The following is a 25232-nucleotide window of genomic DNA, read 5'->3' on the forward strand; positions in this document are numbered from 1 at the left end:
TTGGCCAGTGCTTTCATTCGTTGCCGGTGTTTCTCTTTCCTTTCCTCCGTCCACGTCTTTCCCGTCTTCAACTTTGGTCTTCCTGGAAAAACCTGGTGGGCTTTTAGTTTCCTCCTGAGTGGGTTCATTAAGTAATCCCCATCCCCTGTAGGTCCCTTTCCATCTCCGTGAACCAAAATGGCTGGGTTTTTTTACCTTCAAAATAGGTAAAGGTCTGGTTCATTAATCGTGTTGGTTTCAGTACTATTATTATTATTATTATTATTATTATTATTATTATTGTTACCGTGTTTTTGTGGTAGTTATGCGTGAAAGAAGGTGCGGGGTGGTGAACAGGTCTCAAGCTACGAAAGTAAAATTAATTTAAAATTTAACAAGGTTATATTTTCTTTTCAAAATAAGGAAATAACAAGCATGGCAGGTACAGAGTAGCAAGTCACAAAGGTAGTTAGAATATTTACAGGATTCGGGCTTCGCGCCCTGACTTTACAATGCTTGGGCAGTCAGCCCAACCTTACTTCAAAATAAGTATTAACAGAGGGGCAGAAAACCCCATTCATGCTCAGGAGCACTTGCTCCAAATTACACCGAAAAGCCTCCACGAGGCATCCAACACATAATTTACAAGAAAGAGTCACTCGCTCTCAACTTTAAGCCTCTCAAAGGCCACACCAAACTCCACCTTCAAGTTGTCCTCTCTGGACATAGACACAGGGGTAAAATACCCAACCTACTGAGGTCTATTAAATGAAAAAGGGTAATTACTTGACCTCTAAAATAACAATTTGAGAGGAGGCGAACTTGCGCTCCTAATACGCTTTGTTAAAACCTACTTGGCACTAGGCCGTTAATACAAGGGCTAATCCCATACTAAAGAGGTGACTTAAGAAGGAAACAATTTACATTAGGTTGAAGAAGAATAGGTTGAGAAAAATATAAGTTCACCTCAAAACAATATGAGTGGGAGCTCGAGAGGGTTAAGCACTCTCTATCCCAATATGTAGTTTAAAAGATAGAATAGATACAAGTTTCTTTACATTTTAAGGAAGGTTACATAATGGAAAAACTTCGGACCCGCCCCGAGAGTTAAACTGCTGAGCAAGCAAGAAAAGAAGTAATTAGTCGGCCATTACCTGGTTGTTGACTGTCGCCGAAGAAAGAGGCGCTTCCCGCCCCCTGCTATGTACTTTACACACTGAAAGATGGAACAGAAGTGGCCCGGAGACCCTAAAATCAGCAGTTTATATTCTCTCGCGGAAGGTTCAAGGCGTTAGGGGAATGAAAACACCCTCCCACAAACTCTTTATTGGGTAGGATACAGCAACATATTCAAGTTGGGGGAAGATACATTCGATTGGTCAGAAATTAATAAAAGAAATTCGGGATTGGCTAAATACAAAACAAGGGGAAAGAGAGGGGTATACAGCCAACTTAAACAATAACAGAAGGAAATTTAACAAGAAACAAACTTTTGAAATAAAAATTTCTCCAAAAAATAGTTCTTTCACTCCGCACTAGGGTGCACTATTGTTGATCTTCAGTAGTGTCCTCTAGAAGAGAAAGTTCACACTTCTTTCTACAAGCAAAACAAAAATACGTCGAAAATGACACAGTTCAAAAACTCCAAATTTTCCACGTAGTGACATCTTCTGAGAAACTTGAAAATTAATACCGTCAATAAAGTTCAGACTTCCTCCAGCAGAGGAGTTTCAATTGGCGCACATTTTAAATTAGCGGCGTGGAGGTGTACCGCCCGGTACAGACCTCCCCCCCCCCCAAAAGTTCCTCTAGGGGTGACACATGAAATTTGTTTGAAAACAAGGTCCAAGTTTTGATGTAGATATGGAGATTAATTGCCGAAGAATTTATAAGATTTTCATAATGTGGTTTGATTCAGTTTCAAAATTTTTGTTGTAACTGGAGAAGTAAAGTTTTTATGTTTGTAGAAGTTGAATTCAGAAGGAAAACTTTAGTTTTTAAAGTTGAGGAAAATTTTCTAAGTCCACCAAATATTGCAGTAGAATACCCAAGAAAAGGTAGTAAGGTTGATCTGGAATGTCCATATAGTTGATGTTGATTAAGTTGGATGACCAGACCGGCCGTTGCAGCTTGCGTCCAGAGGAGGCCGCTCGGACCCCTTAAGTACCCTGAGATACCGCTCGCCCGCACTATGAGGGGAGCAGTGGTGTTGAAGCACGCCGCGCCCGCGGTGAACGTATACAGGCTGCGGGCAAGTAGCAGGTCGTGCGCCGCACATCAGCCTTGGCCGGGAGGAGAGCTCCGGCTCGCCGTGCACATGTGGTCCTCGCTGGGGAAGAGGGGGCCCTTCCTCTAACCCAATCGCAGCACGGCGCCGCGCGGCTGCGGGGGCACTGAAACATTAAAGCTAGGCGGCAGAATTGTTGGACCATCATCATTTTTTTGAGGGCACAGGCTTTGTGGAGAGGTTGAGGGGCCAGCGGCGTGCAGAAATTCATTTCATATGCGAGCCACTGTGTATAGTGGAGCAGGAGACGGGAGCGTGGTAATGGCCGTAGCAAGGATAGGACAGCAGTTTAACCGCGCGGGGAAAGTTTACAAAAACTTACATATGAAACAAAATATTATAGAAGGGGCAGAATGCCTTCAACGTGAAAACTCAAAAAAAAAAATATATATAACCTTCATATTCCTTTCACGATTATATGAAGCAAGTTAACCCAGAAATTACACCGGTTTCACCTGTAACAGGTGAACCCTAAATATCCTCTCGGTGGCTGGATTGCTTAATAATAATGTGACCGGCGTAAGGAAATCTAGAATGATACACGGCCCATGTAATCTGGGGGCAAGCTTGCCCGCGGGAACAAAATTCTTGACCATCACCTGGTCACCTACCTTCAAATGGGTGGGTCTCCGTCCACGATCATATCTTTCCCTAACCTTTTCATGAGAAACTTTAAGATTGGCTTTCGCCTTCTTCCAAAGATCTTTAATATTATCCGGATCTATTGTCTCGGGTAGAATGTCACTCAGAGACCAGAGGTTAGAGAGCGGCGTGTTGGGAACGAACTTGAACATCAAAGAAGCTGGAGTAAACTTGTGAGAATCATGAACCGCCGAATTCAAAGCAAAGCTAACCAATGCAGGGACGTGTCCCACCTGGAATGATCTTCATGATGATAGGCAATAAGCGCGGACCTGAGATTACGATTAACCCGTTCAGCCAGAGATGGTTGAGGGTAATAAGCAGGAGTTGTCACATGAGAGATGGACAGGTCAAAGCAGAATTTACGAAATAAATTAGATGTAAAAGCCTTAGCATTATCAGATACAACATATTGGCACGGACCAAAAGAAGCAAAAATAGAATTTAGGCAAGTAATGGTGGACTGCGCGGTAGCCAGCTTAGTCGGAAATAACCAGGAAAATCTCGTAAAGCCATCTACGCATACAAAGATGAACTTGTTGGCATTTCCCTTTGACTGGGGGAAGGGTCCTACATAATCAATATACAGGCGTTCCATGGGGCGCGACGCTTGATGCGAGGACAAAAGGCCTACCTTGGTGGACATGGTGGGTTTACTGAGCAAACAAGATTTACAAGCTTTTACTAGTTCACGGATTTCACCGTCCATACCTTTCCAGATGAACATTTCACGAATCTTCTCACGAGTTTTAAAGATACCCAGATGCCCTCCTAATGGGGTCTCATGATAATATTTGAAGATCATAGGTACAAGAACAGCTGGAACGACAACCTTCATCATCTTATCATGCCTCGATGGGCAACATAAAACACCATTCCTCAGAACATAAGGGACAACATGTTCCCCAGAAGAAAGGGTTTCCATTATCGGAGCCAGCGTCGGATCTTCACGTTGGTATTTCTCGATATCCCTAAAGAGCATGGGAGCATCTGTTAAGATGGCATTAACATCAGATAGTATGGACTTGGAAGGTGATGAACTGTTGACCGGTTCATGGGTTTCGACGTCGTTGGAAAACATACGGCTGAGTCCATCAGCAACAACATTTTCGGTGCCTCGGATATGCCTGACATCGAATTGGAAGGCAGAAATACGGATGGCCCAACGGGCTATACGACCAGTACGACGCGGCCTACCTAAGACCCAGCTTAAGGCTTGATTATCTGTCTCCAAGTCGAATTTGACATGTTCCAGATAGAGACGGAACTTTTCTAAGGCAAATAAGACTGCCAAACCTTCGAGCTCATAGATGGAATACTTGGCTTCTTGAGCCGACAAGGTCCTAGATGCATAGGCGATGGGTCGCCTCCCTAGTTCAGTCTCTTGAAGAAGGACTGCAGCTACTGCTGACGACGACGCGTCGGTTTGGACGATGAATTTCTTTGAGAAATCAGGCATAGCAAGTACAGGGGCATTACAGAGAGCTAATTTAAGATCTTCAAAAGCGGCTTGTTGAGAAGGTCCCCACTCGAATTTGATACCTTTCCTACGAAGAAGGTTTAAGGGCGCCGCTCTATTAGCGAAGTTAGGAATAAACTTCCTGAAGAAATTCACCATACCAATGAACCTGGCGATACCTTTAATGTCCTTGGGAGGTTTAAAATTACGGATGGCCTGTGTTCTAGAATGATCGACTGCTACACCATCAGGTGACACAATATGCCCTAGGAATGACATAGAGGGCTTAGCAAAGGCAACCTTGGACAACTTGACAGTTAACCCAGCCTTACGAAGGCGATCGAGAACTTCTCGCAGATGATCTAGATGTTCTTCAAAAGTCTCTGAAAATACGACGACATCATCCAAGTAGTGATATAAGTACTCAAATTTGATGTCGGAGAAGACCCTATCTAGCAGCCTAGTGAGTACAGCTGCTCCCGTGGGGATCCCGAAAGGCACGCGGTTGTATTCGTATAAATTCCAGTCCGTGGCAAACGCTGTAAGATGTTTAGACTCTTCCTCAAGGGGAATTTGATTATAGGCCTGATTCAAGTCCAAGATAGTAAAGAACTTGGCCTTACGAAACCATGAAAAACAAGAATGAAGGTCAGGAAGGGGCACGGATTGCAAGACCACCTTCCGATTGAGAGCCCTATAATCAATGACAGGCCTGAAGCCCCCTTGGGGTTTCGGGACTAGAAAAATAGGTGACGAATACGCCGACTTAGAGGGCCTAATAATACCGTCCTTCAACATCTGATCGATGATTTCTTTCAGAGCCTTCATTTTAGGTGGAGATAGCCTATAAGGTGGAAAACGGACAGGAATCGAATCCGTGACCTCAATTTTGTATTCAATAAGGTCAGTAACACCAAGAGTATCAGAGAACACCTCTGGAAATGACTGACATAATTTACGAATACTATCAGCCTGCTCCCCAGGTAGATGTCTAAGGTCTAACAACATCTCATCCTGGGTAGGCGAAATAGATGAACATGATACAGAATTACACTTTAACAAGGGAATTTTACAATTGGACGCAAATTTGAATGTGCACGACTTACTCTGAAGATCGAGCACAAGACCAGTGTGAGAAATGAAGTCCACTCCCAGTATGATGGGGCAAGACAAGTGCTTAGCCACAAACAGTTTGGTTTTCCATGTAAATTTAAAAATACGAATTTTGTCCTGTACAGAACCTAGAATGTCTAATGGAGATGAATTAGCCGAAACATATTGAACAGTAGATGAGCCATAGTCAGGTAATTTACAAACAGACTTCAATTTTGAATACCATTGTTCCGAAATAATTGAACAAACACTGCCTGAATCTAATAGAGCGGTTATAGGCTCGTTATTTAACTCAATCTTAAGAAAAGGAACAGGTGCGGGGGTATCCGCCGCAATCCTAAGACATTCTTTGGGGCATTCGAAAGATGAATTTGAAGATAGAACATTCCCTGAATTTTCGACCTGTTTACCAGGGGCTGAGCCTCGGGAAGAGGGATTAGTCGACTCAGCCGAAGCCGCTAGTCACATTTTATTATTGGCATTGGTGGAATTTGCACCAGAAGTTGAGCAGGAGGGGTTGCTATTTGAGTTTGGGCAATTCTTGGCGATATGTGAGAAAGCCCCACATTTAAAACAGCCTTGTGATGAACCAGCTCCATTATTTGCCCTACTAGACTTGATCAGTGGACACTTATTGCGAAGATGGTCAGGCGACCCGCAAGCATAACATTTACGAGGTGTGGCTGATCGGCGAGGTGGAGGCCGAGTATTACTAAAAGAAGGTTCTTTCGCGACACGCAAGGAATCGGCGTATCTCACTCCTTCCGCTGAGACGGTCAACGCTTCAAGTTCAGAGAAAGTTTGCGGGCACGCCGCGAAACACAAATATGACCTATAGGGTGGTGAAATACCTTCTACAATAGCCTGTACAATCTGGTCTTCAGGAAAATGAAGAGCAAACACCCTAGTATAGAATTTAATATCTTGGATAAAGTCTGCCAAGTTTTCATCCAAACGCTGTACACGATAATAGTACTTCTGAATCAGAGATGACCTCGCGCGAGCAGGAATAAAATTTGCAAGCAAGTGTGCGTGAAAATCTTCAATAGATGACTGTTCAGCTATGGCTCTTACTATTTTGTCGGAGAGAATACCAATTGCATAGGGATAGATGATTTGCAAAATCTGACATGGGGAAAGAGAAAAAACAAGGGCATGATTCTGAAACTCGACTAAAAATCTTAAAAATGAAATTACGTCACTGGTGGTATTAACGGAAAACTTAGAGATACCTCTGAGCAACATTGCCAATGGATGAGGCAAGCTGCTAAACCCGGGTGACATAGTAGGTAAAGGTTTCAATGGCAAGGAAGTTAATTCCGAACGTATATTATTCAACGATGCACGGCGTTCAGACTCGTCCAATGGGGCAGAGTTTGTTTGAGCAGCGATGGTTTTCCTATTTACTTCTCCCTTAGGAGGCTCTTCCTCGCTACCTACATTCACTGTGGTGGGTAGATCGCTTTTGGGAGGAACTTCCCCAGTTAACAATTGAGTGACCTTGCTAGATAATTCAGAAATATTTTCTAGTAGCGTACTAGCTTCTTTCTTCTGAACGTCATTCAACTTTAGAGACAACAGATCGTTAACTCTATTTGAAAAATGAAACAGCCTGGCTTGCACACGCTTAATTTGATTAGGAGAAGGATCATTTTCATCAAAAAAACTAACTACAGATGCTAGCCCAGTAATATTCTCGACGATCGTGGAAAGAGAGTCGTCAATTTCTTTCTCTCCCAAGGTGGGGATGGAAATGGGCAATTCAAGGGACTCTCTAAGCTTATTTGTGTCTACCGCAACCGTGCCTCCAGATTGCACATTTCTAATAGTCAATTCATAGATCAACTCCTCCTTGCGCAAGTAGTTAAGATGGAGAACATCGCGAGGGCCGGGCATAATGACAGAACAATTTTGAAAAACTCAAAAAATTCCAGCAACTGAGAAAATGGTTAGAGTTCGGATCAAAACAATGTTTAGCCGTCAAAAGGGGCTAAAATGAGACCCATTCAACCACGCTCTGCTACCACTTGTTACCGTGTTTTTGTGGTAGTTATGCGTGAAAGAAGGTGCGGGGTGGTGAACAGGTCTCAAGCTACGAAAGTAAAATTAATTTAAAATTTAACAAGGTTATATTTTCTTTTCAAAATAAGGAAATAACAAGCATGGCAGGTACAGAGTAGCAAGTCACAAAGGTAGTTAGAATATTTACAGGATTCGGGCTTCGCGCCCTGACTTTACAATGCTTGGGCAGTCAGCCCAACCTTACTTCAAAATAAGTATTAACAGAGGGGCAGAAAACCCCATTCATGCTCAGGAGCACTTGCTCCAAATTACACCGAAAAGCCTCCACGAGGCATCCAACACATAATTTACAAGAAAGAGTCACTCGCTCTCAACTTTAAGCCTCTCAAAGGCCACACCAAACTCCACCTTCAAGTTGTCCTCTCTGGACATAGACACAGGGGTAAAATACCCAACCTACTGAGGTCTATTAAATGAAAAAGGGTAATTACTTGACCTCTAAAATAACAATTTGAGAGGAGGCGAACTTGCGCTCCTAATACGCTTTGTTAAAACCTACTTGGCACTAGGCCGTTAATACAAGGGCTAATCCCATACTAAAGAGGTGACTTAAGAAGGAAACAATTTACATTAGGTCGAAGAAGAATAGGTTGAGAAAAATATAAGTTCACCTCAAAACAATATGAGTGGGAGCTCGAGAGGGTTAAGCACTCTCTATCCCAATATGTAGTTTAAAAGACAGAATAGATATAAGTTTCTTTACATTTTAAGGAAGGTTACATAATGGAAAAACTTCGGACCCGCCCCGAGAGTTAAACTGCTGAGCAAGCAAGAAAAGAAGTAATTAGTCGGCCATTACCTGGTTGTTGACTGTCGCCGAAGAAAGAGGCGCTTCCCGCCCCCTGCTATGTACTTTACACACTGAAAGAAGGAACAGAAGTGGCCCGGAGACCCTAAAATCAGCAGTTTATATTCTCTCGCGGAAGGTTCGAGGCGTTAGGGGAATGAAAACACCCTCCCACAAACTCTTTATTGGGTAGGATACAGCAACATATTCAAGTTGGGGGAAGATACATTCGATTGGTCAGAAATTAATAAAAGAAATTCGGGATTGGCTAAATACAAAACAAGGGGAAAGAGAGGGGTATGCAGCCAACTTAAACAATAACAGAAGGAAATTTAACAAGAAACAAACTTTTGAAATAAAAATTTCTCCAAAAAATAGTTCTTTCACTCCGCACTAGGGTGCACTATTGTTGATCTTCAGTAGTGTCCTCTAGAAGAGAAAGTTCACACTTCTTTCTACAAGCAAAACAAAAATACGTCGAAAATGACACAGTTCAAAAACTCCAAATTTTCCACGTAGTGACATCTTCTGAGAAACTTGAAAATTAATACCGTCAATAAAGTTCAGACTTCCTCCAGCAGAGGAGTTTCAATTGGCGCACATTTTAAATTAGCGGCGTGGAGGTGTACCGCCCGGTACAATTATTATTATTATTATTATTATGACAACGGCCGTAGCCGTGTTGAAACACCGGATCCCCTGAGATCTCCGAAGTTAAGCAACATTGGGCGTGGTCAAGATTTGGATAGGTTGCCACGCGCTGTTGGTGGGGGGTAAGGTAATGGAGGAGCGGAAAGGAACTGGCCACTCTACCGTACGTAAACTCCGGCTCACGCACACCTCTGCGGAGGTTCGGACCTGCCTTCGGTCAGAATACACCCTTACCTCACTTTTGTTCAAGATCCTTTCTCCCCTCCCTGAACCATTTGTCGGGATTTTTAGGTCTACTGTCAATTGTTTTCAAAATCTCTTTTGTCAGCCCCTTCTCGTCCATTCTAAACAGATGTCCATAAAATTCGAGTCATCCTTTCTTCGTTGCGTCAATCAGTCTTTCGCTTTCCTGGTATATTTCTCCCCTTTCTCGTAACCTATATTAGCCATCCACGTTTCTGGACCCATTATCTTGCAGAGAATCTTTCTCTCAAAACTCTCGGCTTCTCTTAGTTCCGACACATTCCTGTCATTCGGAAAGTATTATTGAAGATTTTTTTTTTTTTTTTTTTTTTACAATTTGCTTTACCTCGCACCGACACACATAGTTCTTACGGCAACGATGGGATATAACGGAACTAGGAGTGGGAAGGAAGTGGCCGTGACCTTATTTAAGGTACAACCCCACCATTTGCCGGGTGTGAAAATGGGAAACCACGGAAAACCATTATTAGGGCTGCCGACAGTGGGGTTCGAACCCACTGTCTCCCGAATGCAAGCTCACAGTTGCGCGACCCTAACCGCACGGCCACTTGCTCAATGACAGTTGAATATGGAAGTTACCTTGAGGAGGCGGATCTCCCTAAGAGCCATCTTGCGCACGGCATGGTCCTCTTCGGTCTCGATGAACTTCTTGATGGCCACCACTTGGCCTGACTCCCTGTGCCGACACTTCATGACCAGCCCGTAGGAGCCTTCGCCCACCACGGCTATGTTCTCATACTTCTCCATGCTGGGCAGCAGTCATGTCGTCAGCCGGCAGCGCGACCAAACCTCGCCCTGCAACAACGAGAAACATAGCTACAGAACTGTACAACTCATCACTCAACAAAGCATTCGTACCGGGTATCATACGTTCCTGAAAATCTTTTCTGGCTGAAATTAGAGACTTTTTTTTTCTATTTGCTTTACGTCGCACTGATAGGCTACAGATAGGTCTTATGGCGACGATAGGACAGGAACGGCCTAGAAATGGGAAGGAAGCGGCCGTGGCCTTAATTAAGGTACAGCCCCAGCATTTGCCTGGTGTGAAAATGGGAAACCACGGAAAACTATCTTCAGGGCTGCCGACAGTGGGATTCGAACCCACTATCTCCCGGATGCGAGCTCACGGCTGCGCGCCCCTAACCGCACGGCCAACTCGCCCGGTAAATTAGAGACATAAATGACGTAAAGCTCTTCAAAAGAAAGTGCAGAAAGTTGTATCTACATTGAAGTTAAAGGAGCTATGAACCGAGCTCGATAGCTGCAATCGCTTAAGTGCGGCTAGTATCCAGTAATCGGGAGATAGTGGGTTCGAGCCCCACTGTCGGCAATCCTGAAGATGGTTTTCCGTAGTTTCCATTTTCACACCAGGCAAATATCGGGGCTGTACATTAATTAAGGTCACGGCCGCTTCCTTCCAAATCCTAGGTCTTTCCCATTCCATCATCGCCGTAAGACATATCTGTGTCGGTGCGACGTAAAGCAAAAAAAAAAAAAAAAAAAAAAAAAAAAAAAAAAAAAAAGGAGCTACGGACATATCCTCTTACTCGTATTTAGATTATCAGATTAATACGTAACTGTAACATTCAGTATATTAGTTTATAATTGTCTGTATTTAGTAACTTATTTTAATCAAAGTAACAATGTCCGTTTTAATAACTTAATTTTTATGTTAAAATACATTTCCATTAATTTTATTTTTAATGTTAAAATGTTGCGGTGCACACAGTAGGATATATTCAGATTTATGAAGGGTTATAATAACAGTATATGGAATGGCATAATAGCAGCCTTCATAACCTGAGCACGGCCATATGAATAGGCCTAAATAAATAAATAAATAAATAAATAAATAAATAAATAAATAAATAAATACATAAATAAATAAATAAATATTTCAGACGTGAAGCTTCCACGATCTGTTGAGTTATTTTATTCTTCTTCCGGGTTGAACCGTGTTGTTTTCTCTACCTTCCGTACAGTTTGCCGACGTGAACTAAATAAATAAATTAATGAATTAAATAAATAAATAAATAAATAAATAAATAAATAAATAAATAAATAATAAAGACAGGGTGTGGTAAGACTGAAAGAGTCGTGCAGATTGTGCAGATAGGATCCAATGAGAGAGAAGATAACAACAGTAGGCGAGATAGGATGGCCGCAGCGTTTCGCAGAACACACCACCTGTACAAGAAAAAGGCAATTTCAATGCAAGCTAAACTCAGACATTACAACACGGTGATTAAATCCGAATGTCTCTTTAGAAGTGAATGCCTCCGAGTTACTGGAAAGGCTGGTCAGAGACAAGCTGTCAAGTTTGAGAGGAAGATCCTTCGAAAGACAATGGGCCCAAATATCGTGGCTGGACAAGACAGGTTGCGAGGACGAGAAGAACTATATCAGAAAACCGAACGATTGATAGAATGCATCAAGGAGCGACGACTCAAGTTCTATGGCCGCCTATTTAGAATGGATGACAAGCAGTTGACTAAGAAATGTTTTGCCATACTTGATAGTAGACCTAACACATGTGTTAAGTGGTTCAGGGAGGTTAGGAAGGATCTGAAAAAAGAAAGAAAAAAGGACTAAATCGTGAAGACATTGTTAACAGAAGCAAGTACCGACACCAGATCAATAACTTCAAGGGCTTTCGTGAAGAAGACCACGAACCTACTACGCTGGCGTAGCAGGGGGAGAGGAGATACTTCCAAGTTGCGCGTCCCAGGTGGCGGATAGGGGGGTCCTAACCGGCTTGCCGACGGATTTAAGAGAAATAAAATACCTCTCGCGGACCAAACACACAACCCCCTGTGGGTGGAGGACACAGATGAAGAATACACCCGCGGTATCCCCTGGTTGTCGTAAGAGACGACTAAAAGGGGCGACCAAGGGATGACCAAATTAGAAACATGATACTACTTGTAATTTGTACCACCAAGCAGGGAACACCACGGGTCGCTTTTACTTGCGAGTGGTACCACTATGTTAGGTACACAATAGGTTTGTGATTAACAGCAACAGTGCGTGCTCAGAATGCATTTTACAGTACCTATGGTTTGTACCACTGTGTGAGCGATACCATGGTTCTGCCTTGCCTGTGATTAGTACCCACTATGCGAGGAACACCACGGGATAGTGCGAGTCCCTCCGGTTAGTCCACTTATGTGAAGAACACTATAGGTTTGCGTTGCCTGTATAGGTTTGCGCTGCCTGTAAATAGCGCCCCAATGTGAAAAACACCATAGGTCTGTGTTACATGTGCGCATTACATTACCTGTGAGTAGAATGTGTGGAATACCGCGAGTCTACGCTACTTTTGATTAGTACCGGAACATGACAAATACCACGGTTCTATTTTCCTACCGATAAGTACCATTATGAGGGGCCGAAGACCTGGATATTGGACCCGTTTCGACTACAAGCATCATCGATTCAGTACTTTGTATTGTGCTTTGGAAGCAGTCCCTTGGTCAGTAATACTATTGTTTAACGCTAGTTTCTGAGAATGTGGGGGTACTGCAGGTCGGATCCACTGATTGTTTTATCTTCATATCCATCCATTCATTCTTGGTCCTCACGTTTTGAATTCTGGTCAGTGGAGGATTATGGATTTTTAATTGTCCTTACATTTTATCTCATTTCGTGCCATTAGGGGCCGATGACCTAGATGTTAGTCCCCTTTAAACAGCAAGCATCATAATCTTCATCGTGAAGAATAAGAAGAAGAACAGTAGAACAGCGGATGGACAGCAAAAAGGAGACAGGCTGTCAGAGAGGGAATACAACGATACTGGGCTACGAAGAAAGCTTCTAAAAATGTGTAAATGTTGCTTATTGTGGTCTCTAATGGCCGTAAACGTCTAAAATATAAATAAATAAATAAATAAATAAATAAATAAATAAATCACTATATGCATCTTTCCCACATGACCTCCTTTGGTAATCATTCATTCTCTTCCCATCCGATTTGAAAATCACAGAAAGTCCTTCAATTTACCAATCCTCTTAGCATTTTTTCTTCTTTAAGCCTATATCCTCATTCTTGAAACAATCTGGAATTTTTCTTCCCCTTTCATAATAATTTATAATTTAGGCATGGTGATCTCGTTATACTTCAGCATCGCTAGGCCACTCACAGTCCTTTTGGATCATCATCATCATCATCATCATCATCATAAATATTTGTTCTTGACTATCGAGGGAGATAACACCTAAGGCAGTGGTAGACAAAATCCAGTAGTCGAATTACATATACAGTATAATGCACAACCCCCGACACAATTCCGAACGAGCGGGGAAGTAGAGTGGATGGATATGAGAGGCTTTCCATCATGTACTGTTCCGTATATAGGCCTATTTCCCTCACATTTTTAGAAGTAAGCATGGGGAGAGGCGTAGCCTGTCTCCCTGTGGGTGAGGATGGCATTTATTATTTTGTTCTCTAAACGTTACTGTGCGGCGTGGCTTTGATATTTCTTGCCTTATGCCGCGCCAATGACTGCGACCAGGGTAAAATATTATTTGACTCAAGCCGCACCAATGAGAGCAGTAGCCAAAGAAAACCTGAGAAGCTGGATGATAGTTTCTTGTCAAATATGTTTAATGCTAGTTGTTTGCAGATAGTTACGTTTTTATAGAGCCTATAAATGCCTATCTTGGACCTTGACCTACCAAGCGACCGCTGCTCAGCCCGAAGGCCTGCAGATTACGAGGTGTCGTGTGGTCAGCACGACGAATACTCTCGGCCGTTATTCTTGGCTTTCTAGACCGGGGCCGCTATCTCACCGTCAGATAGCTCCTCAATTCTAATCACGTAGGCTGAGTGGACCTCATACCAGCCCTCAGGTCCAGGTAAAGATCCCTGACCTGGTCGGGAATCGAACCCGGGGCCTCCGGGTAAGAGGCAGGCACGCTACCGCTACACCACGGGGCCGGCATAAATGCCTATCTAGACGCCTATATTTCAAGAATAGCAACCTACAGTATTAAATGTATTAAACAGTATTAAACACGCAATAATGATTACATCCCTCCGTATAGGGTTGGCGCCAGGAAGGGCATCTGGCTAAAACAGGGCCAAGTCTACATGTGCGACACAGTTCGCACCCGCGACCCCACAGGTGTGGGAAAAGCGGTAGGAAAAGAAGAAGAAGAAGAAAAGGAGAATTGATTATACTTTGAAGGCAGTAGCCAGTTACTAGAAATTAGATATTGTAAGTTTTCGCTGCAGCTACAGGATTTTCCACATAAAATCTGACCGCTCGCGCGAGGCTGAGCCGGCTATAACTGGCTTCTCCCACGCCCCTGGCCCATCTGGATGTGGCTGTCTAGCTCGCTTCCTGTCCTTCACTTCCCATGCTGTAGTCAGTAGTCCGCGTTCGTTCGGAAAGATGGGAAGATTGTCGTCGGCGGTTGCAGAGTAGGCTTCGACCTACAAATGGTCATGGCTGACCCGTGGTCCGACAGCTCTGCACTCCGACCGACAAACCGAGCAGAGAAGGGGAGTGGTTACGACTCTACCGTAGCTCTACGCCTCCGTATTCAGGAGACGGAGAGGGGCTGGTCCTCACCATCGACTGTCCTGACAATAGTTTTCCGTGGTTTTCCATTCCTCTATACTATGACGAATGCCGAGAGAGTTCCTAGTATAGGCCACGACCGCCAACGCCCTCATCTTCTCCGAGCATTTCCTTCACCGTATCAAATCTCCTGGCCTGAGAGACAGCAGGTCCGCTTATTCCTTCAGGGAAGGAATTAATAATAATATTGTTTTTATGTTCCACTAACTACTTTTTAAAGATTTTTGGAGACGTCGAGGTGCTGCAATTTTGTCCCGCAGAAGTTCTTTTACTTGCCAGTAAATCTACCAATACGAGGCTGACATATTTGAGCACCTTCAAATACCACAGGACTGAGCCAGAATCGAACCTGCCAAGTTGGTATCAAAAGGCCAGCGCCGCGATCGTCTGAGCCACTCAGCCCGGCGAGGAGGAATGAAAACAATTTAGTAGTAGTAGTAGTAGTAGTAGTAGTAAGAAGACAGTTAGTTACCTTTAGAGCAACATATTTTTGCACGTAAATATTATTATAAATACGAATCCGCTCGTTGCGTTCGTGAGGAGTATTTTTAGGAGGTTCCTCTGGCAATTGCCTCCAGAACTTCAGTTCTGGAACTTGTGAATATGTCTCAGACTACTGGTTGAGTGCTAAACCAGAAACACACGCAACGGCGAACAGTGTTAACAGATCGAAAATAAGACGAAACTGACGCAAAACTTAAACGTTCGCCGCGAAAATCACAAACGAAATTATCACAGTAAGTTGGGGTTTCAGTAACTTCTACAAATGCAGCACAATTATTAAAACTCAAACTTTACAAATGCATACATGTTCATAATTTAAAAGCAGCAGATCCCGGAGCACATGTGCGTTATTGCGAGTGGCATCTGTCATTAGTCAATCGAAATGTGTTTATCCGGTAAAATGCCTGTTCAGCTGCGGAAGGACGACATTTCCAGCATTTGCTATCAGGTAAGAGTTTAGTTTAGTTTTTCGTACTGCATATGAATATTTACAGATTTAAGAAGGGAAGACAGAGTACATGCCGACGGTAGCCAGGTGGACCGCGAGTGTGGGGAAACCCAGTAGGCCGGCCTTGGTTCAGCCGAGTGTGAGCGGTCAGGTTTTATAGGGAAAAGTCTGTACAAACGACCAGACTTTACATTGTCATCGACAACAATGTACTTTCCAGCCACGAATTCGTCACAGTGATGCTGGCTGCCACCCGCCATCTCTGCCCTGCTTTTGTCTCGCGCGCTTGTTGAGGGGTTGTAATAAAGATATAAAGGAGAGGACGCAGAAGTCACTGAAAATACCTCAGTTAGAGTGTGATTCCAGTATATAGGACCCTCACCGCGAATACTTGATTTGAGAACAGACTGTAAAAAAGATCGAAAGGAAAGCAACATGATTTGTTTTGGGTGATTTCCGCCAGTGAAAATATTGCAAACTTTGGGCTGGGAAGACTCGGGGGTTAGGAGACGGTGTTGCTCAACTGAGCGGTTTGTTCCGAACTGTCAGCCAAGGAAGATGTTCAATAAATTTCCATCTTCTTTGAAATCATTTAAGAAAAGGCTAGGGAATCAGCTGATAGGGAGTCAATGTCTCCTGAGTTTGTAGAGTGAGTGTGTGAGGAACCGTTTACTGTGAAAGATTTTTTACTTTGTGCATAATGTACAACATTTTCAATTATAGGTAAGTGGGGTTTGAATTGACGGCCTCGCGCTCTCAACCGAAAGCCCCGAGTTTGATTCCCGGCCAAGTCAGGGATTTTTATCTGGACCTAAGTGTTGGTTCCAGGTCCACTCAGCCTACGTGATTACAATTGAGCAGCTATTTGGCGGTGATATGGTGACCCAGGTCTAGAAAACCAAGAATAAAGGCCGAGAGGATTTGTCGAGCTGACCATTCGTCAACTCATAATCTGCAAGCCTTCGGGCTGAGCAGCGGTCGCTTGGTAGACCAAGGCCCGTCATGGCTGTAGTGCTATGGGGTTTGTTTGTTGAAGTTTGAGTTAAGTTTTCACTCTTCTTTGTTAAATGACTATTTTAGTTTCAAGGTCCTGTTAAAATACGTATTTCGTGTTTCTGGAATACCTTTTAGTGCGTCTATTTTTCGTTTTTAGTGACTACCTGTCCTAACTCTAGTGATGATCTACGCTGTCCCAAGCTCCTGACTATCGTTCTTTGTTCAGGTGTGTGTAATCTCTTCTGCTGCTATTTCAAACATGTTATTGGTATTATCTTAAACAGTACGTGACAAGCTGAGACCAGGTAATGTCAGATAACAATCAGATGGGGGCTGCTTTAATGTTTGACCTTGACACTGCAAATTGTTTTCTTTTGCTTTATATTTCTTACCATGAATTTTCGTCATTAGTATAAACAGACATGAACTTCGTCCTCTTGGGACTACATCCTGAGAGTAGACATAGGACAGAGATGCCTGTTTTTATTCAATGGCCAATCTTTATGCAGCAGTAGCATTACCACCACGGAGAGTTTCTTATCTGCCGTGATATAACCCTTCACACGCAAGGTGAACCAAGCTACTTAAGAAACACCAGAGCTGGCCTCTGGCGTGCAAAACTTATAAAACTAACATATTGATCGTCTCTTATCTTCAGGAGTATGCGACACGAAAGAGAGAAATTATAGAGGAGGTAAGAGAGAAAAGAAGTTATAGTTTTATAGACAAAACACTGTCCGCCTCTGTGGTGTAGTGATTAGTGTGATTAGCTGCCACCCCCGGAGGCCCGGGTTCGATTCCCGGGTCTGCCACGAAATTTGAAAAGTGGTACGAGGGTTGGAACGGGGTCCACTCAGCCTCGGGAGGTCAACTAAGTAGAGAGGGGTTCGATTCCCTCCTCAGCCCTCCTAGAAGTGATTTTCCGTGATTTCCCACTTCTCCTCCAGGCAACTGCCGGGATAGTAACCTAACTTAAGACCACGGACGCTTCCTTTTCTCTTCCTTGTCTATCCCTTCCTATGTTAACATCCCTCCACAACGCCCTGTTCAGCATAGCAGGCAAGGTACTGGTCCGACCCAAAGTCTCACGCTCCAGGACACTGCCCTTGAGGCGGTAGAGGTGGGATCCCTCGCTGAGTCTGAGAGAAAAACCGACCCTGGAGGGTAAACGGATTAAGAAAGAAAAAGAAAACAGTCATTCTTGAAATGGTATACAACGTACTTTTCTACCATTCCAAGAAAATGCAAGAATAGTACCATTTCCAAAGTTATGGTTATTCTTTTCTAATCATGATAATAATAATAATAATAATAATAATAATAATAATAATAATAATAATAATAAATTTAAACTGATAAATATAGACTCCTTCAGTTTATCTGATCACCAACAGCCGCTTACTGTCGCAGATCAATGCCCAGCATTTTAATCTCTGCATTACTTCGTAGCTGGACCAACAATCACCCATTCTGTTTTCGAAATGGGTAGCCCATGGCGATGTGGAGAATCGCTTGAGGCACGTTACCACAATCACAGTAAGGGGTCTCAGATACCTCAGGTGTTTTCAGTACCGGCATCTACCACGTTGCTTACTAAATTGATTTAGTGATGTCTACATTATTGTTAGAAAGATTGAAACCAGGTGGCGTTTAGCTGGATACAAGATCATATCCAAGATATTTTGGGATTAGAAGTGTACTATTCAATGCGCTATGATTTCTTCCAGTTACATTGCTCTTCAGTTGGTACTAGCTTATTATTGCCCGAGTACCCCTGTACCCCGGTACTCCTTCTTCTCATTCTTATTCTTGTACCATATCCTCATCGGATGTCGGCTGTCATCAGGGTTATTATTATTATTATTATTGTTATCGTATGGCATTTACAAGCATAATCTGTAAAAATATACAATTAACATACACATTAAAATATAGAGGTAATTAAACCAGAATGTCCAGCTTCGACAACCAGTCCACTGCACTTGGTGTCAATTCATGCAGAGTCCGTAAACCGTCCTTAAATGCTGACAGTGGACAGCTCTCAACAACATGAAGCAATGTCTGCTTCTCAGCACCACACTCACACGCAGCACTTTCACAATATCCCCACTTTTTCATCATATATCGGCACCTGCCGTGGCCTGTTCTGAAACGGTTGAGTTTTGACCACTCATGTCGAGGAAGATCGAAACCTGGCACTTTCTTCGTTGGGTCTTTAATCAGAAAGGCGTTAGTGGATGGACATTGTTCCCATCGCTGTCTCCATTCTGCTGTTACACTGAATTTTTCATAGGAGTGTAGATCAGTCCAGAGTGGATTCCTGGATTTTAACCTCATCACAGGTGGATCTCGTAAGGCATTGAACAAAAGTGAGTTCCTGTGTGCAAAGGTCTTCTTGAGCAACTGTACTTTTGCTGCTTTTCTCCTCAGATCTGGAGGAGCAATGTTTGCTAAAACAGGCAGCCACTGAGTAGGAGTCGACCTCACTGTACCAGTAACAACTCTCATGGTTTCATTGAGCTGTACGTCAATCTTGCTCGAATGTACGCTGTTTTCCCACACAGGAGCGCAGTACTCACCAGCCGAGTATACTAGAGAAAGTGAAGCAGTGCGAAGAGTGTTTGCATCTGCACCCCAGTTGCTGCCCGCTAGTTTATGCAGTAGATTTACTCTTGTACTCAGCTTCTTTGATTCTTAAACCCATACCATTCTCGTAGATTCCGTAGTCAAGATATTCCCCTTCTTCTCCATCTTTCAATTTTACCTTGTAAGATAAGCTGAAGGAGTCTACATTTATCCGTTCGAATGATTGTCCGGCTCCATGGCTAAATGGTTAGCGTGCTGGTCACAGGGGCCCCGGGTTCGATTCCCCGCAGGATCGAAAATTTTAACCATAATAGGTTAATTCCGCTGGCACGGATGCTGGGGCGGGGTGTCGTCTTCATCATCATTTCATCCTCATCACGACGCACGGGTCACCTAGGGGCGTCAAATCAAAAGACCTGCATCTGGCGAACCGAACTTGCCCTCAAGATACTCCCGGTACTAAAAAGCCATACGCCATTTCATTTCATGAACCCACTTGGCTTCTGTTAGATTTTCGGCTTTTTTGTGAATTTAATACAGATCTTAATGACCAGACAAACGTACAACCCTCATCAAGAATCATAATGAAAGATGTAAATGGGCTTAAATTTCACCTTAAACTAATCTACGTGTGTTCCTACCATTTCCCCCCACTTCAACTGTAAATGCTTAACACTATCCTCCACCACAATAACACGCAGTTACCTACACATGGCAGATGCCGTCCACCCTCGTCGGAGGGTCTGCCTTACAAGGGATGCACCCGGCTAGAAAGAGCCACACCGGACGAGTTGGCCGTGCGGTTAGGAGCGCGCAGCTGTGAGCTCACATCCGGGGTATAGTGGGTTCAAACCCCACTGTCGGCAGCCCCGAAGATGGTTTTCCGTGGTTTCCCATTTTCACACCAGGCAAATACTGGGGCTGTACCTTAATTAAGGCCGTGGCCGCTTCCTTCCCATCCCTAGGCCTTTCCTGTCCCATCGTCGCCGTAAGACCTATCTGTGTCGGTACGACGTAAAGCAACTAGAAAAAAAAATAGCCACACGAAATTATAACTGTAAATTTACCTTTATTGTAGACCACATAACTTCTTTATCGACCCTATCTTTTACTTCCATCCTTTCCTCCATCTTCTGTTTCAAACAAGGTTATTCAATCAATCAATCAATCAATCAATACTGATCTGCATTTAGGGCAGTCGCCTAGGTAGCAGATTCCCTATCTGTTGTTTTCCTAGCTTTTTCTTAAATGTTTTCAAAGAAATTGGAAATTGGTAAGTTATTCCAATCCATAACTCCCCTTCCTATAAATGAATAGGCCTATTTGCCCCAATTTGTCCTCTTGAATTCCAACTTTATCTTTATATTGTGATCTTTCCTACTTTTATAAACGCCACTCAAACTTATTCGTCTACTAATGTCATTCCACGCCATCTCTCCACTGACAGCTAGGAACATACTACTTAGTCGAGCAGCTCGTCTTCTTTCTCTCAATTCTTCCCAGCCCAAACTTTGCAACATTTTTGTAACGCTACTCTTTTGTCGGAAATCACCCTCAACAAATCGAGCTGCTTTTCTTTGGATTTTTTACAGTTCTTGAATCAGGTAATCCTGGTGAGGGTCCCATACACTGGAACTATACTCTAGTTGGGGTCTTACCGGAGATTTATATGCCCTCTCCTTTACATCCTTACTATAACCCCTAAACACCCTCATAACCATGTGCAGAGATCTGTACCCTTTATTTACAATCCCATTTATGTGATCACCCCAATGAAGATCTGTCCTTATATTAACACCCAGGTACTTACAATGATCCTCAAAAGGAACTTTCACCCCATCAACGCAGTAATTAAAACTGAGAGGACTTTTCCTATTTGTGAAACTCACACCCTGACTTTATTTATTGAGACAAAAGTGATAGAGACAAATTGATGCCAACAGTTTAAAGTTTCCGAGGAAATCGTATCCAGCTGAAGCAGTTCCTCAAGGGGAACAGGGAAACTTCTTCTTCTCCTGGTGCCTTCTCCTCGCAGATGGCTGGGAACCACCATGGAGTATTTTCTCCAGGTGCAGTTCTACACTTAGGTTACACGGTCACGTTCTCTACAGTCCACGACATTTAAAAGAACACGTATTTATGACCTGATTTTTCTTTACAAGATTATTTTGTGTAGTTTTTATTCGTTACGCTCGTTTTGCGTATGTTGGAAGAAACTTGGTGACATAGCAATGGTCACAATCTAGTTGCGGACTCCCTATCTCATTCGCCAGTAACAAACCCAAACTTCCAGCTATGAGAGGAGGAAGGGGAATTACGGTGTAATCCACTGATTAAGGTCACAAAAATGTTGAGGCCGGACACTCCGGCGCTGTAATAAATCTTCTGCATGGTTGATATTCTGTACACTAGATGGTGACAGCAACCGTTTTATTAACTTAGAACAGTCTCGAGGACGAAAGAAATTTCCTATTTTTCCTTGAAAGTTGCAACCCCCTCAATTCAATGAGGAAAAGCTTTCCCATGACAGAAACTGTATGAAACTAGAAACAAAAAGAATATGAGAAAAAATATAAACCGAAAAAAGAAATGTTTGTACAGTACTGTATTTGCTTTCGCGTTTTAGGGTGAACCAAACCAGTAGTGTCAATGTAGCAATTTTCCACTAGACCTAGCGGAATAGAAATGTTTCTACAAGAGGGAATTTAAATAAAAATGTAATGTTTATGTAAGGCTTTATTGGTTATATCAACTTCTTCCAGCGGCATAGAACCATTTCGTTTCATTTATACTATGATGAAAAATGAAATGAAATATCGTATGGCTTTTAGTGCCGGGATATCGTAGGACGGGTTCGGCTCGCCAGGTGCAGGTCTTTCTATTTGACTCCCGTAGGCGACCTGCGTGTCATGATGAGGATGAAATGATGATGAAGACAACACATACACCCAGCCCCCGTGCCGTAGGAATTAACCAATTAAGGTTAAAATCCCCGACCCGGCTGGGAATCGAACCCGGGGCCCTCTGCACCGAAGGTCAGTACGCTGACCGTTCAGCCAACGAGTCGGACTATACTATGATAAAATAATTGAACAGATTTTCGTTTCGACTGAGCCAAACACAAGTAATAGGCGGGATGTAAACAAAACAAATCAATTTTCTTTCTTCCCTTCATCTCTTCATCCTACTAATTCTGAACAGTTAACTCCACCTGCAGTAGCTTTTGGGTGGATTGAGTAGCTCAACTGTTGCTCTTGCCAGTCCCAAGCTCGGATAAAGGAGAAGAGTAAAAGAGAAGCCAGAAAATAGGGTGTCTTGAGGCAACCTCTAAAGCTAAATATCTCAGTTGTAGTACTGAGATAGAGTCAAATGTATCTCTCCCCTATCTTCAACCTACTAGCATGATAGAATCAACTAACACCATGTGTATTTATTTATTTATTGTGTCAGAAGCGAGAAGATGATTCTATTTCTGGGTAGAAACATTGAAAATAAGTTTTCCTTATTTTCATCCCAAAAGAAAAGTAATTCAAGAATTTCTTAAATGATTTGATACTTCCTAACAACCTATTTCTAGGTTAATAATAATAATAATAATAATAATAATAATAATAATAATAATAATAATAATAATAACTCGAAAACTCTTCATACAAACTACTATGGGACCGAGAAGTCATAACCGATGTCACGCTCAGCAACAACAGGCCAGATATTATTCTAATCGATAAATCAAAAAGATCCGCATCCCTTATAGAAATTGCTTATCCAAACACCTCCAATCTGCAAATAACAATAGCCACAAAGATATCAAAATACATAGAACTGGCAATAGAAATACAACGCATATGGAAACTAGAATCAGTCACCACAGTTCCAATAGTAATATCATGTACTGGTGTTATTCCAAAATGCTTGCACAGCTCTCTGGCCGCATTAAACCTGCATCATCACACATATGTAGAACTACAAAAAGCCACCCTCCTGAGCACTTGCCACATTGTGAGAAAGTTCCTAGGAACGACTTTTCCTCTGACTCATGCCAAACAGCATGAAGTCCCAGGCCGCAGTTCCAGTAATACTGAAGAACAGATTCCCAAAACGGGGACATAAGAAGTTGTCTGAAGTTGTTTGTATTTACTGTATAATTGTATAATGTTGTAATTATTTCTGTAGTAAATATTTGTAGATATATGAATCTGTAGTTTCATAATCAGGAGAGTGACTCCTTGCTTAGGCCGAGTCAGCCTATTATGTTACCGGCACAAGCCGAGCCTTCCTAAATTGATACAAATAATAATAATAATAATAATAATAATAATAATAATAATAATAATAATAATAATAATAATAATAATAATAATAATAATAATAACTGTACCGGGGTACACCTTCTCCGTCCTGTTAAACTACCGCCTTCTATAAGGCCATCTGTATTATGGAACTTGAACTAATGTGATGCAGGATACTTGGTGGTGCAACTGTTAGATGTCTCTACCATCGGCTTAAGTGCCCCCTCTGGCGGGATTAAAGACAATTAATTCTTAAGGAAATTTATACACTGACTGACAGAGCAAATGCAACACCAAGAAGGAGTGGTTCGAAAGGGATGAAAGTTGGGGAAAAAACAGAAACGGCACGGACGAATAATTGATGTTTATTTCAAACCGATATGCAGGTTACACAATGCGCACGGCATCGACTCAGTAGGATGTAGGACCACCGCGAGCGGCGATGCACGCAGACACACGTCGAGGTACAGAGTCAATAAGAGTGCGGATGGTGTCCTGAGGGATGGTTCTCCATTCTCTGTCAACCATTTGCCACAGTTGGTCGTCCGTACGAGGCTGGAGCAGAGTTTGCAAACGGTGTCCAATGAGATCCCACACGTGTTCGATTGGTGAGAGATCCGGAGAGTACGCTGGCCACGGAAGCATCTGTACACCTCGTAGAGCCTGTTGGGAGATGCGAGCAGTGTGTGCGCGGGCATTATCCTGCTGAAACAGAGTATTGGGCAGCCCCTGAAGGTACGGGAGTGCCACCGGCCGCAGCACATGCTGCACGTAGCGGTGGGCATTTAACGTGCCTTGAATACGCACTAGAGGTGACGTGGAATCATACGCAATAGCGCCCCAAACCATGATGCCGCGTTGTCTAGCGGTAGGGCGCTCCACAGTTACTGCCGGATTTGACCTTTCTCCACGCCGACGCCACACTCGTCTGCGGTGACTATCACAGACAGAACAGAAGCGTGACTCATCGGAGAACACGACGTTCCGCCATTCCCTCATCCAAGTCGCTCTAGCCCGGCACCATGCCAGGCGTGCACGTCTATGCTGTGGAGTCAATGGTAGTCTTCTGAGTGGACGCCGGGAGTGCAGGCCTCCTTCAACCAATCGACGGGAAATTGTTCTGGTCGATATTGGAACAGCCAGGGTGTCTTGCACATGCTGAAGAATGGCGGTTGACGTGGCGTGCGGGGCTGCCACCGCTTGGCGGCGGATGCGCCGATCCTCGCGTGCTGACGTCACTTGGGCTGCGCCTGGATCCCTCGCACGTACCACATGTCCCTGCGCCAACCATCTTCGCCACAGGCGCTGCACCGTGGACACATCCCTATGGGTATCGGCTGCGATTTGACGAAGCGACCAACCTGCCCTTCTCAGCCCGATCACCATACCCCTCGTAAAGTCGTCTGTCTGCTGGAAATGCCTCCGTTGACGGCGGCCTGGCATTCTTAGCTATACACGTGTCCTGTGGCACACGACAACACGTTCTACAATGACTGTCGGCTGAGAAATCACGGTACGAAGTGGGCCATTCGCCAACGCCGTGTCCCATTTATCGTTCGC

At 43.4% G+C, this 25232-nt stretch overlaps 1 protein-coding gene across 1 annotated transcript in view; it reads right to left on the reverse strand.

The window, feature by feature from the left end:
• Positions 1–25232, reverse strand: part of LOC136857169 (cyclin-dependent kinase-like 2) — a 327482-nt gene that overhangs the window by 177347 nt on the left and 124903 nt on the right. Inside the window, exon 2 of the mRNA XM_067135607.2 lies at positions 9844–10059. Coding sequence (XP_066991708.2) covers positions 9844–10011 — 168 coding nt within the window. The 5' untranslated portion in view covers positions 10012–10059. The remainder of the gene's footprint in view (positions 1–9843; positions 10060–25232) is intronic.

The sequence above is a fragment of the Anabrus simplex genome, chromosome 1 (genome assembly GCF_040414725.1).
Source record: "Anabrus simplex isolate iqAnaSimp1 chromosome 1, ASM4041472v1, whole genome shotgun sequence".
Lineage (NCBI taxonomy): Eukaryota > Metazoa > Arthropoda > Insecta > Orthoptera > Tettigoniidae > Anabrus > Anabrus simplex.